Source organism: Agelaius phoeniceus, chromosome 18, assembly GCF_051311805.1.
Source record: "Agelaius phoeniceus isolate bAgePho1 chromosome 18, bAgePho1.hap1, whole genome shotgun sequence".
NCBI lineage: Eukaryota > Metazoa > Chordata > Aves > Passeriformes > Icteridae > Agelaius > Agelaius phoeniceus.
The window spans coordinates 12,215,918-12,231,858 of NC_135282.1; the positions used below are offsets into that span (position 1 = coordinate 12,215,918).

The following is a 15,941-nucleotide window of genomic DNA, read 5'->3' on the forward strand; positions in this document are numbered from 1 at the left end:
CTTCACAGGGGTAGATCTGTCCCTTGGTTCTGTTTTACACATCAAGAAACAAGTCCTGCAGAACACCTCAGGTGGTCACAACTCTGCTTTGTGGAGCAGCAAAACCTTGTCGTGGTGCTCCTGCTGAATTGATGTGGTGTTTTATTCCCTCTCTGCCAGATCCTCCTTTACAACCTGGAAACAAACCAGTGTGTGACCAAGGTGGGCAACTCCATGGGTGACTTCTCATGTGTCAACCTCCACAGCAGCCCCCCCAACATGCTGGTGGCAGGCAACAAGGACAGAAGGTAAGTGATCCCCAGCTCCCTGTCCTACATCTGGCCCTGCTGGAATTGCTTTCTCCTCTCGTGTTTCCATCAAGTTGAGGAACAAACTATTAGGTAATAGTTGGATGTGGCTGTCAGTGTGCTTTGTCTGGGAAGCTCCATGGGAAGAGGAGCTTTCTGAGCCATTTGGTGGAGGCAGTTGGTGCACAGCCCAGCGAGACCACTTGGAATCTCTTCCACTTCCCCACCGCCACCCGCAAAATGAGTTTGGCATTTAAAAGCTCACTTTCTGATATTAAAAAAATAACCTAAGGGATGAATCATGGAGGATGAGATGGGCCCTGCTGCCAAATGATGTCAAAAGTGTATTTGGGAACACTGTGATGTCCCTCAGGTGACAGAGAAAAAAAAGAGACTTTCATATGAACAGATTCCAGCTTCTATTTAGCTGATTAGCAGCTTTCTCTTTAACTCCTTGGCTTGGGGAGTAGGATTTTCCCAGCTCAGTGTCTGCTGCCAGGAATGGCCGCTCTGGGAACAGGCAGTGCAAAAGGATTAAAGTGCTTAAAAAGACCCTTTGAGTCCAATTTTTAGATTTCCTTTTTTTGGCGAGTCGTTTGTGGGGTCTGATCCAGTGCACCAAAGGAGATGTGGGATGGCCAGGAGCCAGTCTCTAATGGCTCCTGCTTCCTTCCCTCCTCCTTTCCACACTGGGCACCAGGCTGCAGGTGGTGCTCTGCTCTGGTGCTGGGATCAGATTGGAAGGCGGGCACTTCCCTCTGCCAAATCCCAGACCTCTGTCCCGCCAGTGCAGCAGCTTGCAAAAATGATTATTTTGTCAAACAGCTTTTTTTTTTTTTCTTTCCTGGAGAATAGGGAGTGTGAGCAAGCCTCACACTTTCTCAGCGAGGAGGATAAAGGAAATAGCTGAAGTTTGACAAGTGGAATTGAATCCCTGGGAGGTTTTTTCCCCTCTTAAAGCAGATAATTGATTTTCCAAAGCACCCCAGTGAAGTTACCTCCAGTTTTGTTCTCCTGCAAGATGATGGGAGAGGGGCTGGAGTTGCTGTCCCTCCCCTTTATAGCAGAGTGGGTGTCTGTGCCCTTCCCCTCCAGAAAGCTTTAGGGGTTCTCAGCTTTAGCACTGGCTGGGTTCAGGGGGTTGGATGTCACTAGAACAGCAAGGAGTTAGGGATGAACAGTTGGGGAGATAAGTTTGGCATCCAGGGGGCAGGAGCAGAGCATCTCAGAGGCCACATCCTCCTGTGGTGCTGCAGGAAGGTGCTGGGCATCCACAGGTGGAACAAGACTGGGATCTCCATGGCCACATTATGGAGTGAGTTTATGGAACAGGGACTGTCGGAGCATCGGGGGCAGGATGGTTGGGATGGACAGAGACCAGAGATCTCTGCAGCCAGGTCAGGAACTTGGGGTTCATTGCAAAGGGCCAAGGGCAGGGCCCTGCTGGGAGCTGCCAGGCACAGCTGGAGCAGGACTGAGAGAAGAGAGGGGGAGAGAGGATGAGAGGGTGAGAGAGTAAAAGGGTAAGAGAGCAAAGTTCCCTTTACAATACCATAAATCTTCTTCTGTGCTGAATATTCTAATTCTCACTAACCATTCTAATATAAGATACAAATCCTACAGCATTTCCATACAGCCTGTAAGAATCACTACATTACCATCCTGTGTTACATTTTAAACCCTAAAAAATCCTCTTTGGGCCCTTCTGCCAAGCTGTAGGGTCTGCTCTGCCCCTTGGGCCTGTCTGCAAGCAGAGGGTGTTGTTCCATCAAAAGGGGATCACCTTCAGCTGGCCACACCATTGTTTTCCAGTTGTTCAGTAACTGAGGGATCTCAAAGCTTGCTTTCATTTCAATCTCACTTATAGTTTCTATATTCTCAAAATCTTTTGCCAGACAATCATATTTATAAGGCTTTCCTGTTTCATCTTCCCCAACAAGGGACCTTGCCATGGGAGCTCAGGCTGCTGCTGGCCAGAGGGAGCACTTACTGCTTGAATTAAATACAGCCATTTCCCAATTTCACCTGAATCTGCCCTTCTTTTACTCAAAATCATGATTTTGAAAAGTAGTACTCACAAAATGGTTTTGGTAGGACCTCTAAAATCTGTCTTTCCATCTGAAATTCCTGCTGAAGCACTGCTGATTGATTTGATTCCTGAGCTGTGCTTTGCTCTGGCAAGAGGCCTCCTCTCCTAGCAGGGAGCGTGTGCTGATCCTGCTCTGCCTTGCTGGGAGCTGGGCTGAGCTGCTTGGGAAAGCAAACATATGGCAAACCCTGAAAGGTGTGGATCCAAACGTGTCCCAGGCTCTCCTGAAGGCCAGGAGCTCACTCCCAAGGCAGTGTGACAGGAGGGGCCAGGCCTGGCCTCCAGAACAGCTCCCTGGAGCTGGGATGAGTCCGGAGCGCTCCCACTGAGCCCAGCTGTCCAGGCAGGACGTGCTGGGCCAGCCCTGTGTTACAGCATCACGTGAGATTGCCAAAACATTGCTCCTTTTCTTCCTTAAGGCACATCTGAGCAGCCAAATGTGCCTCTGGTTCTCCCAGGGCTGGGCCAGCATGGGAGAGCCATTTTCACCTGCCTGAAAGCTGGGTGCTTCCTCATGGGATAGCAGGGCTCACTTGGATCCTGGCTTCCAGCTGTGCTTTCCAAACAGGAGCAGCTTTGCTTGCTGGGAGAACACACACAGGAGAATGAGCCCTTCCAAACACCCCATCCTGTCCCAGGCTGGAGCCAGAGCTGCTCTCTGCTGGAGCTGGGCACTGAGGAATCCTTGCCCCTCATGCTGTGGGCTGGGCTGTTGCACACAGAGCGTGTTCTGCTCCCTGTCAGATGGATGCTGCTCTGCTGGAGCTCTGGCCTGCTCTGCTGCCTTGTCTCTCAGTCCCTGCAATGTGTTATTTGTAAAATCAGATGATGCAATCTCTGCTGGAGAAGGGGAGAGGAAGGACTTGCAGCACCATTAGGATCCTAGCAGGGGTATGGAATGAAGTACAGTTAATGTGTTGGAACAAGTGTGTTTTGGCTTTTTCTGGGATTAATGTGTACCTGATGGGTTTGTTCCTGATGGCCATCAGCTGGGAGGAACTTGCTCTGGCTTCTTCTCAAACCTGAGATCAGTTTCCCCTTTCCTTCTGTTTTCACTTGCTGCATTTTTTGTTTATTCATGTACTTTGCTTTATCTCTTAATCTTGATAAATAAGGATCAAACCCCACACTTCTTTGTGATATGAGCTGGGTTTAAAACTTAAAACCATCAGCTCTAACTGGTATTGTGGTATTGTGGCAATCCTAAGGTCTTAGTCTGTAGTTCTACTTCTGTCTGAGTCTTCAGTTTATTTCACTTCAAAATGCTTTGTCTGGGTGGCCAATAATATCCAAAAATAAGATGTGCCTAAAAACTGGCCACAGTCAGTTGCATTTTTGAAGTAAACAGATCCTGGTTGTTGGGTGCTTGCTTTGAATATTGGTGATTAAATCAAGGGTATGAACCTGTAATTCCCTAGCTTGTCTTTTGAATTGCCACACATAAAATCTCCTGTGGAATCTTTGCAGTAATAATCCTTTCCTTGATCCTGGTAATAATATCACCCCTGGTCCATAGTGGATGTGGGCATGTTCCAGGGCTGGGATGGGTTAGCAGGGTGTCCAAAATGGGTGTGTCATGGCTTGTGGCATTGCTGATGATTTGGGAGGCACAGGGAGAGGAGCTTTCTCCAAATTTCACTTTTATTTTATATCATAACTCATAGAAAAATGGAATGGCTGGGGAGGGACCTTACAGCCCATCCAAGCCATGGCAGGGACACCTCCCACTGTCCCAGGCTGCTCCCAGCCCCAGTGTCCAGCCTGGCCTTGGGCACTGCCAGGGATCCAGGGGCAGCCCCAGCTGCTCTGGGCACCTGTGCCAGGGCCTGCCCACCCTGCCAGGGAACAATTCCTGATTCCCAATATCCCATCCATCCCTGCCCTCTGGCAGTGGGAGCCATTCCCTGTGTCCTGTCCCTCCATCCCTTGTCCCCAGTCCCTCTGCAGCTCTCCTGGAGCCCCTTTAGGCCCTGGCAGGGGCTCTGAGGTGTCCCTGGAGCCTTCTCCTCTCCAGGTGAGCACCCCCAGCTCTCCCAGCCTGGCTCCAGAGCCCCTCCAGAGGGGCTTCCAGCCCTTGGAACATCTCTGGTGTCCCCTCTGGACTCTCTCCAGCAGCTCCAGGTCCCTCCTGTGCTGAGACTCCAGAGCCTCTTTAGGTCCTAAAACCTGCAAAGACTCAGAGAGGTCCCGTGTGGTGGGAGAAATCTGCCTGAAGAAGATCTTTGATAGCAGAAATCAGGATGAAAATTCAGTGGTGAGGAGGATGTGCCTCACTGGTTCTCCAGCCATGGAGCAGCAGTGGCTCTGCTGCTGTCCCAGGTGTGTTTCCATAAGCCCAAATCCTTGTGCTGTCAGAACCTGTCACTGTTGAGACAGTCACAACCCACAGAAGAGCACCATGCATTTCAGAAGGCTTCTCTCTGTTTATTCTAACAGCATGCTGTCTGTTAGACCTTCTCAGAAAGTTTCCATTAATTCATTGGCCACAACAAATCCACACAGTGCTTGCTGGCACAGAGTGGTCTCCACTGCTGTTTTCAGCCATGTCCACCTGCAGCCCCCCTCGTTTATCTTTTCTTCTTTTCAGTTTCCATGTCAACGACCTTGATAGAATTCCTTTAAGTGACTCTTAGCACCTCTTCTCCAGCTGACTCTCCCTGGCTCACACAGCAGCTGTCAGCCCCTTCCAGGAGACCCCATGAGCTGCATGTCCAGAGCTGTCTCTGTGAGTCAGGGGGTTGAGCTAGGAATGCAGCTAAGGTAGTGAAAAATAGATATATATATATTTAAATTAAGAGCTTAAATGAATTTAGGGGCTAAGTTAGAAGTGTAGTTAGCAAAGATCATATAGAGCTTAACAAGGAAATTAATTGAATAATTGAAACAATGTTGGGAATAACAGGTGATATATGAAGTATTGTAAGAGTGCAGGAACCATAAATACCACTGGCTTCTAAGAATGAGAGGAGGTTTGGACTGGTACCAGCAGGCCAAGGAGCCCTGCCAGCTTGACACAGGTGAAGAGTTTAGCATGAGGAAGAAGTTTTACTTCCTCTTCAGAAGCCCACCAACCCAATTAAAGGGGACAATTGCACGGCCATAATGGACATTGAGCTAATTATAATAAGAGGTGAGTGTGGAAGTGACAGCCTGGTCAGAAAGAAAGCTGGATAAGGTTTCCCAGAATCAGCCTGGGAAGCTTTAGGGAGCTGGAGATAAACAATGATAGCCAAATATTAAAACAACCTGCAGGTGGTGTTTTTCTAATAATCTGTTTTTGTGTTTTTGTCATAAAATTGTTTACAAATGGATGTCCTGTTAATTAGCCAGTCATGTGAAATGTATTGATTAAATGACCAATCAGGTCCACCTGTAGCAAACTAAATTATAAAAGGAGAAAGGATGAAATAAATGAGGCTTTTTGCCACTTTGCCTTCTGATCCTACTGCTGTCATCTCTGACTCAGTGGTGACAGGCAAGAGCTAATGTTTATGTAAAAAGAATCTCAGGAACCATCCTGGAAACCATCTTGCAGTATTAATCAAAAACCAATGTACCTTTATTGAATGACCACAGCAAGAGGTGTTGGGGAGGAATTGGGGAAAAAGGAAAGAATAAGGAAAAGAGAGAGGAAGAGAAGGAAGGTCTATAGCTACCAAATGTAGAACAGTGAAGTCCCTCGATGTCCAGCCAGTGGAGTTCAGCAGGTCACATCCAGGGAGATCTCAGGGTTCCAGTTCATTCAAACCCTTATTATATCCTCTTTTTGATGGGGGAAGGGGATGAGTTGTCACCCTGATTTTTTAAGTTTTTTCTAAGCCTTCTGATGTTTACATTCTTGTAGCCAACTTTCTCACGCACTTTATGTAAATAACTCATTGGTTTGCATTCTTTTATGGAGGAGGAGGAATTTGATGGACTGTTGGTTTGTCCAGTGTCATTGGAGAGGTGGCACTGTCACCCTCCAATCCACTGTCACTTTTGGAAAACCATAAATGTTGGAGTCAGAAATTAAACTTCCCTTTTCTTCACCTTGAGAGCAGCGGTGTGTGCGCTTGTGTTGTTTCATGTCCTATAGCAACACATGAATCTTGAAATCAAATCAAAAGTGGTCTGTTGTGTTTTTGGGGGAAAATGGTATTTGAAGAAGGGTGCACACAGTCCATGTTCTCAGCAGTGGTGAGAACCATTGTCTCTTGGTCCACTGCTTGCACCTGCAGCATCCATCTTGCTTTGGTCAGCTTGCCTCCCCCTGCACACCTCCCCTGGGTTGGGGGTTTCAGTCCCAGTCCTTGGAAGGAAGGGGGGGCTTTTTCACATGGGGGTTTCATGTCTCAGGCCTTGATGGAGAGGTTTCTTCCATCTCAGTCTGTCTGTCATGGTGGTTGTAAAGCAGGTGAGGGGTCTTCTGTGGGGACCACCAAAAAACCTGAGGAGAAGTCCAGCCAGGCTGAGAGGGGGGACAAAATTCCAGGACTATTGTTGCAAAAAGGGCAAAGTGCCCCTCTTTTCCTTTCACTGGGTTCAGTATAGCATACAGCAAACACACCTGTGAACAGCAGCTTAGCACTGTGCTCAGGCCTTGGGGTCCTTGGCAAGCAACTTTCTCCAACAGGGCCAGAGTTTCAGACAAGGGTCCTTTTCTTCAGTGGTCCCCAGTCTCTGTCCCTTTCATGATGACTGTGAGGCAGACGAGGGAAACTTTGGACAGGGACTTATAGCCACCCAGCCAGTCGTGGATTAATTAAATTGAAAGAGTTGTAGATTAATTAGGTGTAGAGTTGTGTGTCTCTGTGTCTCTGGGAGCCTCTCAGGGACCCTGGCCAGCCCCGGGTCTGCAGACAGCAGGGGACACTCCCTGTGCCCCGAGGGTACTGAGGGCAGCCAGGCCGGTCACCTTTGCAGCAGGAGAGACACCAGAGACATGGGTAGAGGATAAAAGGGCCGACTCTTAGCAGGGGTTAATCCAAGGTTTTATTCCAGGAGTCCCAAAGAAGCCCCTACACCTCAGGGAGCTCCTGCTGAGCCCCAGGAGAGGTGCCAAGGTTGCATTTAAAGGGAGGTGGAAACCTAAAGTAGAGAACATTTACTGACCATGAGTGACCCTGAGGGATGGGTACTGAGAATGGACATTTAGGACAGGATCTGGGGTAGCACTTGTGGGGCTGACCCCTGGCCTCTGGCTGATCACTCGATGTCCTGGACCGAAAGTTCTGGATGGAGGGGATGGGATGGTGAGTGGCTGACAGAGAGCCAGGGTGGGGATTTGGGGGTGATCTCAGCAAAGGAAAGGGATTGCACAGGTACAGGGAGGGGGGTACAATCTGGGATAAACCATTTGGGAAAAACACAAACCCAAAACTATTACAAAGTATAAAACCTCACTACATCAGTTGTGGATTAATTAGCTGTAGGGTTGTGTGCCTGTGCCTCATTGTGCCTGTTCCCCAGGGTGAGGGTGTTCGACCTGCGGCGCGGTGAGGCCGTGTGCTGCGTGCAGGGGCACCAGCTGGGCGTGTGCTCCGTGCAGATGGACGAGTGGAAGGTGGTCAGCGGAGGAGAGGAGGGGCTGCTCTGTGTCTGGGACCAGCGCATGGCCACCAAGCTCTGGGAGATGCACGCCAGGTAACCCGGGGCTGGCGGGGCTGGGAGAGAGTTTTGGGGGAGTTCTGTGTGGTTTGGGCAGGGGTTGTCTCCTCACATGGAGCCCTCTGTGTTTCTGAGGGGTTCTTTAGCTGTTGGTGCCTTGTGAAGGCTGGCCTAGAACAGAGACCAGACAGAGCTAAAGGATAAAAAGTAGGGATTTGTTAAAAGGATCTCCTCAATGGATCCACCTTGGGCAGCACAAGAGCCCAGTCAGGCCTACACCCAAGATGAACCAAAGTGGTCACAAAATGGACAAGTGGTCACACTTATGTAAATTCTGGTCCGTTTGCATATTGGAGTTAATTGCTGTCTCAGTTTCAAAAGCCAGGTGTCTGCTAAGGAAGGCAGGAGCCTCCCCTGAAATGGAAAATGCAAACCCCCTCTATCTGAATTGCTATAAATTTGAAATTAAGGGGCTCTCAGGTAAAAAAATATGGGAGCAGGAATAACAGTTCTTTACTAGGGAAGAAAATAAAAAGATAAAATAAACAATGCAGTAAATTAAAACAACACTGACAGAGTCAGAACCCAGCCTGACACCCTGTGGGTCAGGCTGTTGGCAGCAGTCCCATTGGAATTGTGGCTCAGCCACTCATCCCTGCAGTGCCAGGGCTGGTTCTGCTGGAGCAGGGATCCTGGAGAAAGGTGCAGTCTCTTCCTCTGAAGATCCAGTACAAGGAGAGGCAGCTGCTGTTCCTCTGGGCAATCCAGTGCAGAAGCTGTGCTGGTGTTCCAGAATCTCCAGATTATATCCAGGTAGGAATGTTTGGTTCCTCCCTCTGGGCTCACATCTCCCAATGGGATGCTGTAGTTCTTATCAGCCATGCAGGGACACTCAGTAGCTGTTATCAGCAGATGTCTCCCCAAGGGAGGATTGGGTGTGGAAGAGATAAGGAAAACTGCCCAATGAACAGAAGACAACTGCCATACCTCTAACAGATGGCAAATAGAATACAATCTGCTTGGCAATCCAGGACAGTTGTCCAATTACAGCTCCAGCCCATAAATCCCATCCTGCTTGTTATTTCTCTCTTCAGCCCAAGTTGTTTGTGCTCTTGGGCCTGAGATTTGGATCATTTGTCCTTGGTCCCCAGCTAGAGCAGGAATTGTCTCCCTGCTCTGTGCAGAGAGCTCACCATCCCATAATATGAAGCTCAAAACTACACACTAAAGCAGCACAGAATCTAAAAAGTAGAGAAGCTAAAACCTGAGGCATCACTGTCATGGCCTTTTTACTCATTAGCTGAGTGTTCCAGTTGGTGTTGGGGAGCAGGGAAGTTGTTCCCCCTGGATTTCCCGTGAAGTTCAGTCAGTGACTTCTCCCTGCCCCATCCCCAAGCTCTGTTTAGCTGTGGAACCTTGGGTTGGACATGCTGGACTGGCTGTTTGGAGAGGAGCTGGTTCTGGCTGTCCCCATCCAGTGCAGCCATCACTGTCCCTGTGCTTCTGTTCACCTCATCCTTACATTCCCTTAATGGTGAGGATCAAAGCACTTAAACTCATTTAAATATTGAAATACCAGTTTGTACTGAGCACAAGGAGCACAGTACTGAAAGTACAAGCAGAGATCAGCATCCTGGAGCTGACACTTTGTACAGCTGAGTGAAATTTCCTGATCAAAGCACAATTCCCAGGCTTTGTCTGGATAAAGACTTGAGGGTTTAGCCCCTTGTAAGTCTAGGTGATATCCATAAAATGAACAGATAAATCCTGATTTCGTTTTTTTTTTAATTAGTTTTAATGCATCTTCCTCAAAGAGGAGCTAGATGAGGTATTTACAGGCAGGGAAGTTCAAGCTGGAGTTGTCATTGATTAATAGCAGGTATCACTTTGTGTGTTGACCCTGGGGATGATAAAGCCTGTTGTGATGTGGCTGATGCATTAAGGACAATATTCCATTGATTGTCTCCTTGGCATGTTCATTAGTGCTGCTCCAGGAGCAGGGCAGGCAGGGCAGGGCTGAGCTCAGGGATGTGCTCCAAGTGAAACCATTAGATTAAACAGGTAGAAAACAGTGTTTAATCTATAGAGCAATCAGAAGGGATCACTTCAATCAAAAGGCTTTCCTAGATGAGGTGTGTGCTGTTATCCCTGCCTGTGGCCCCCTGCCAGGATTGGAGCACAGGAGCAGGAGCTGAGGGAGGTGACAGGAGACACATTTGGGGTGTGGAGATGAGCCATGCTCAGCTGAGGAGAGCAGTGACTCCTGCTTGAACACAAAGTGCTGCTGCTGGGTTTGGGGTCAGTGTTCACCAGTGGGAGGGAAAGGAGTCAGGACCTGACTTGAGTGTCCAGAGGAGGGACATGGGGATGGGGAAGGGTCTGGAGGAGCAGCTGAGGGCACTGGGATTGCTCAGCTGGAGCAGAGGAGCCTGAGCTCAGAGCTCAGCCCGGGCTGCAGCTCCTCCTGAGGGACAGCTCCATCTGTGTCTGGGACAGGGACAGGGACAGCTCCATCTCTGCTCTGGGACAGGGACAGCTCCAATCTCTGCTCTGGGACAGGGACAGGGACAGGGACAGCTCCATCTCTGCTCTGGGACAGGGACAGGGACAGCTCCATCTGTGTCTGGGACAGGGACAGGGACAGGGACAGCTCCAATCTCTGCTCTGGGACAGGGACAGGGACAGGGAGAGGGACAGCTCCATCTGTGCTCTGGGACAGGGACAGGGACAGGGACAGCTCCATCTCTGCTCTGGGACAGGGACAGCTCCAATCTCTGCTCAGGGACAAGGACAGGGACAGCTCCATCTGTGTCTGGGACAGGGACAGCTCCATCTCTGCTCTGGGACAGGGACAGCTCCAATCTCTGCTCTGGGACAGGGACAAGGACAGCTCCATCTGTGTCTGGGACAGGGACAGGGACAGCTCCATCTCTGCTCTGGGACAGGGACAGGAGCCAGGGAATGGCTGGAGCTGTGCTGGGAGGTTTAGGTGGAGATCAGGGCAAGGTTCTTCCCCCAGAGGGTGCTGGCACTGCCCAGGCTGCCCAGGGAATGGGCACAGCCCCGAGGCTGCCAGAGCTCCAGGAGCCTTTGGGCAGCACTGCCAGGGATGGACAGGGTGGGATTGTTGGGGGGTCTGGGCAGGGACAGGGGCTGGATCCATGATCCCTGGGGGTCCCTCCCCACTCCATGGCTCTCAGCTTGTGCCTTACTGTGCGTTTCTAAACCACTCAGTGCAGGGTGTGTGGGGTGCCCTTCCCCTTTTTTTGGGAAGCATCCTGCCCTCCCCGGGACTGCTGCAGTCCTTAGGGCAGCCAGCCCAGCCCAGCCCAGCCGCATCCACCCCTCCCAGACGCTGCTCTGCCTTCCAGCAGCATTTCCTGGCCTCCCCGTGTGTTCTGGGAAGAGCCCGCTAGATGGGGATAGAAGATGCGGGATGTGCTCCAGGCTGGAGCAGCCGGGAGTGCAGGTTCCCCGCCTCTGGCTGCTGATTTCAGTCACTCCGGGTTCATCCAAAGCCGGTCCTTGCCCAGCTCTCGGATTTGGGGAGCCCAGCGCAGGTGGCCGCTCACGCCGGGCTCTGGGTTGTGTTGCAGACATCCCGTGCGCCACGTGTGGTTCGATTCCCACATCCTGATCACTGCCAACATCCCCGAGGAGAAGAACCCCCGAGGCTCCAGCATCACCGAGGACGACCCCAGCTTGCACCGAAAGTGAGAAACCAGCCCTCAGCAATGTGCTTTGTTCTTAAATAGCACCCCCTGAGCACCTGAGTCATCACCCACAGCACTTACAGAGAGGGTATAGCAGCAAAAAAATAAAATTTAAAAAAGGTTAAGGGTAAGGTTTATAAAACAAGCAATGAATTGGCTCTTGATTTGCTTGAGCACAAAACAAAAAGCTTTTTTTTTTTTTTCTCAGCAGGGGAACATAAAGTCCACTGAAGGCAGGCAGGGAATGCAGCCCTCTCCATGCTCAAAATATTAGTAATGCTGTCTCCTCCTAAAGGAAAACTACTGGCATTTAAGCTGCAGGTTTTGGTATTTGCATCTCAAATGGCTGTTAGTGCTAATTGAACTATCAAATACCAATGTATTTATCTTCCCCCGTGCTGGAGAGCCCGGAGATGTTTCAGCAGATGACAGTCACGTCTCTGCAGGGCTGGGGGAATGATTCACCAGCCTGGGAGGGTTCCTCGAGGAGGCTGGGGGGAGCTTTCCCTGTTCAAAGGGCTCAGCACAGGGGATGGGGGTTTATCCAGCTCCTGCAGCATTGCCTCTTTCCATTCCCATGCTTTTTATAGTGATTCCTCTGTTTGCTTTCCCACTGAGGTGATTTGCTGTGTCCTGGTTGTTTTGCACACAGGTACCGAGGGGTGATTTATTCCTACGATTTCTCCGTGGACCAGCTGGCCGTGGACAGCGTCCTCCCCATCTGCCGCTCCTCCTACGATGAGGTGTCAGGTTACAGCTACAACATCGGCCTGGCAGTGCCCTACGACAGCATCTAGGGCCCTCCTGGGCTCTGGGCCAGCCAGGGCACGGCGAAATCCCTGTGGGACACGCACCCAAGAGCTGGGGTGGGCTGCAGGAAGCCCTGGGGTGTGAACCCCAACAGGGCCCTGGAGCACCCTGCTGCAGTGTGTCACTCTGGACATGTCCAGAGGTCCAGCCTGGGGGAGTGGAGAGGCTCAGGAGGGAAAGGGAGCACTGCAGGGTGAACAAAAATATTCCTGCTGCTTGTGGGAAAGATGCTGCAGGGAACATCCTGGTCAGGAAGCCAGAGTGGGACTCTGAAGGGCTGGGAGCTCTCTGAGTGAGGAGTTCTTGCCTACCCCAAGAGGGGAAAAAAATCACCAAGGACTTGGAAAAAGCATGTGCTGAGCCACATGTTTGAAATGTCTGTCCTGGTATTGAGCTGCTGCTTCTTGTTTTCCTTAGAGTGCATTGGGAAGTGCCTGGGAACACCAGGCACAAAAGGTTCCAGTGGCTGGGAGAGGGGTTGGGATGGAGAGGGGGAAGGAAAGGTTCCCTAGGCCAGGCTGGATGCTTGGGAACTCAGCAGGGCACACACACATCAAAGTTATTTTAGAACAAATTATTTTTTTAATTCTTTAAAATCCTGGATCAGATGTTTTCTAATTGTATGCCTACATCTGTCAGTGGAATTTTGTTCCTGAGCCTTTTAGGGTGAGCTGACCCCTGTTCACTGGCACAAAGGGCTGGCTCAGCTTGTCAGGTGTGTTCTTGGCTGGATCGTGTCCTTGCACAGCACCTGGAGGGTTTTCAGTGCTGTCCTTGCTTCCAAGCTGGGAATTGATCATGGAGCAGAGGGGATGAGGTGGCCCCAGTGCCCTCCCTGGGTGCAGAGCTCCAGAGCTGTGGGGAAGCAGCAGGTGAGTGGCAGGAGGTGCTGTGCAGGTGGAAGTGAGGAGTGAGGCTTTACCCTGAGCCCAGGTAGCACTGACAGACAGGTAAAACCAGTTTGGGGAACAAGGGCTCCAGTCCTGCGTGGATCTTTTTACTGATTTAAAATTATTTTATTGTCATTTGCCCTTGTAAACTTACTGGTGCAAACCAAAGCTGTGTCAGTTCTGTTTAAATTGAGATTAAGTTTTAACTTACAACACCTTTTTTTCTGGGTTAATGGAATCAGTGTGAAGGGAGGGAGGGGTGGAGGAATGTGCCCAGACCTGCAGGAGAGGGGCTGGGCTGGCACTTCACCCCTGGCCAGGCACTGAGCCCTGCAGACAGCTGGGTTTCACTGCTTCTCCTTCTTTGGCTTGGGGTGCTTTCCCATGACCCCTAGGCCAAAATATCACAGTTTAGGTTTTTAAGTTACCTTTTTCCATGTGATAGATACACAAAAAGTGCAAGGGGCAAAGCCATTCTGTCTGACCAATAAATTTAATCTTTCATAAAGCTTTGGTCTTTTTATTTCTTTACCCTTCTGGGAAGCCAGCTCCCTCCCTCCATTCCTGGAAGAGCAGGACCATGGATGCACAGTTTGGACAAGAGTTCAGCTGAAACCTGACAAATAAATCATGGTTTGTGTAGCACGGATGACTTTGGGGGTTGCTCCGATATGCTGAGCAGGGAGAGCTCCCAGCTCATTGTTCTCCCTTCCCCTTATCTCTCCTCATTATCTGCGAACAGCTTTGTTCTCCTCCCTCTGGCTGCTGCAAGGAGCCGAGAAGTTTGTGCGGTGCCCTTTTCCCCGAGTGCTGCCCCGCGTTCCTGCTGGCCCGGGAAGGGCACGGCAGCCCCCGCTCCCTTCCTGGGCAGCTCCAGGGTCCCTCTGTCCCCGCAGCCCCACGGGCTCAGTCACAGCTGCCCCGGGGGTGCTGCTGTGGGCTTGTCCCTGTTAATTAAAGCAGTTAATTGAGGAAGGTGGTAGCACAGCAGAGGGGGCTGTGTTTGACTCGCAGTGTGGATAAGGACACTCAGGCTGTTGGGGTGTCCCCATGGGGACTTTAGGGAAGGGCTGGTGTTCTGCTGCCCTGGGGGCTCATTAGGGCTGGAGGCTGCTGAGCTTGGGGGTCAGGGTGGCCTAGAACAGAGACCAGACAGAGCTAAAGAATAAAGCAGGGATTTATTCAAAAAGGATCTCCTCCATGGATCCACCTTGGGCAGCACAAGAGCCCAGCCAGGGCTGCACCCAAAATGAACCAAAATGGTCACAAAATGCAGGACCGGGCACGGGGTCTCTCCCTGGGATCAGTTCTGCTCCATTTGCATCTTGCAGTTCATTGTCCCATTCCAGCTTTAGCCCCTGCAGTCCCATCCTTGTTTTTCTCTCTCCAGTCCCTGCTATTTCTGCTCTTGGGCTGAGATTTGGATCCTTTGTCCTTGGTGCCCAGCTGGAGCAGGAATTGTTTTGTCTCCCTGCTCTGTGCACAGAGCTCAGCATCCCCTAACATGAAACCCAGACCCACACACTAAAGCAGCACAGAATCTGAAAAATATATAATATTTTATATAAATATAAATATAAAATACTTATATAAAATTTAAAGGCTAAAACCTGAGGCATCAGGGGGGCATTGAAATAGAGCCTCTGCCTTCGTTTCAAGAGCAGGAATGGGGTCACCATCCCAGCTGGACTGGGGACAGAAGCCACCTTGGAGCTTCCCAGCCCACTGGCCCCAGTCAGTGGCAGGGAGGGGCCCAGTGCTCTGTCCCACAGCTCAGGGCTGGGCGCTGGGAAGGGGCAAATCTGCCCTGGGTGGGCTCAGGGCTGGGCTGGAGGAGCTGGGTGTTGGAGCAGAGTGGGCTGAGCTGGCAGAGGCCAGGCTGGAGCCAGGCTCACACTGGTGCCACCTGCCAGGCTGGGGGCCCTCAGACAGGGCTCAGGGACAGCTGCAGAGCCCAGAGGTGGCACAGCAGGGAACAGCCTGGCAGGAAAAGCCTCGGGAGCGCTGGTGTCCATTGCTGGGGGCAGCAATCCTTAGGTAAAAACAGGAGTTTGTGTCCTGGTGAGAGAGATCCCTGCTCAGAGAGAATGTGGGGTCACAGGGATCTGTGTGTGTGCCACAGGGAACTCTGTGTGTCTGTGTGTGTCTGTGTGTGTGTGTGTGTCTGTGTGTGTGTGTCTGTGTGTGTGTGTGTCTGTGTGTCTGTGTGTGTGTGTGTCTGTGTGTGTCTGTGTGTGTGTCTGGGTGTGTCTGTGTGTGTGTCTGTGTGTGTGTGTGTCTGTGTGTCTGTGTGTGTGTGTGTCTGTGTGTGTCTGTGTGTGTGTCTGGGTGTGTCTGTGTGTGTGTCTGTGTGTGTGTGTCTGTGTGTGTGTGTCTGTGTGTGTGTGTGTCTGTGTGTCTGTGTGTGTCTGTGTGTGTGTCTGGGTGTGTCTGGGTGTGCCTGTGTGTCTGTGTATGTCTGTCTGTGTGTGTGTGTGTGTGCCACAGGGAACTGTGTGTCTGTGTGTGTCTGTGTGTGTCTGTGTCTGTGTGTGTCTGTGTGTCTGTCTGTGTGTCTGTGTGT

General features: G+C 50.9%; 1 protein-coding gene across 1 annotated transcript in view; it reads left to right on the forward strand.

Moving 5' to 3' along the window:
- FBXW8 (F-box and WD repeat domain containing 8) overlaps positions 1-13,886 on the forward strand; it is a 62,984-nt gene extending 49,098 nt beyond the window's left edge. Inside the window, exons 8-11 of the mRNA XM_054645566.2 lie at positions 160-287; positions 7,828-8,001; positions 11,562-11,678; positions 12,331-13,886. Coding sequence (XP_054501541.2) covers positions 160-287; positions 7,828-8,001; positions 11,562-11,678; positions 12,331-12,475 — 564 coding nt within the window. The 3' untranslated portion in view covers positions 12,476-13,886. The remainder of the gene's footprint in view (positions 1-159; positions 288-7,827; positions 8,002-11,561; positions 11,679-12,330) is intronic.
- The last annotated feature ends 2,055 nt before the right edge of the window (positions 13,887-15,941 follow it).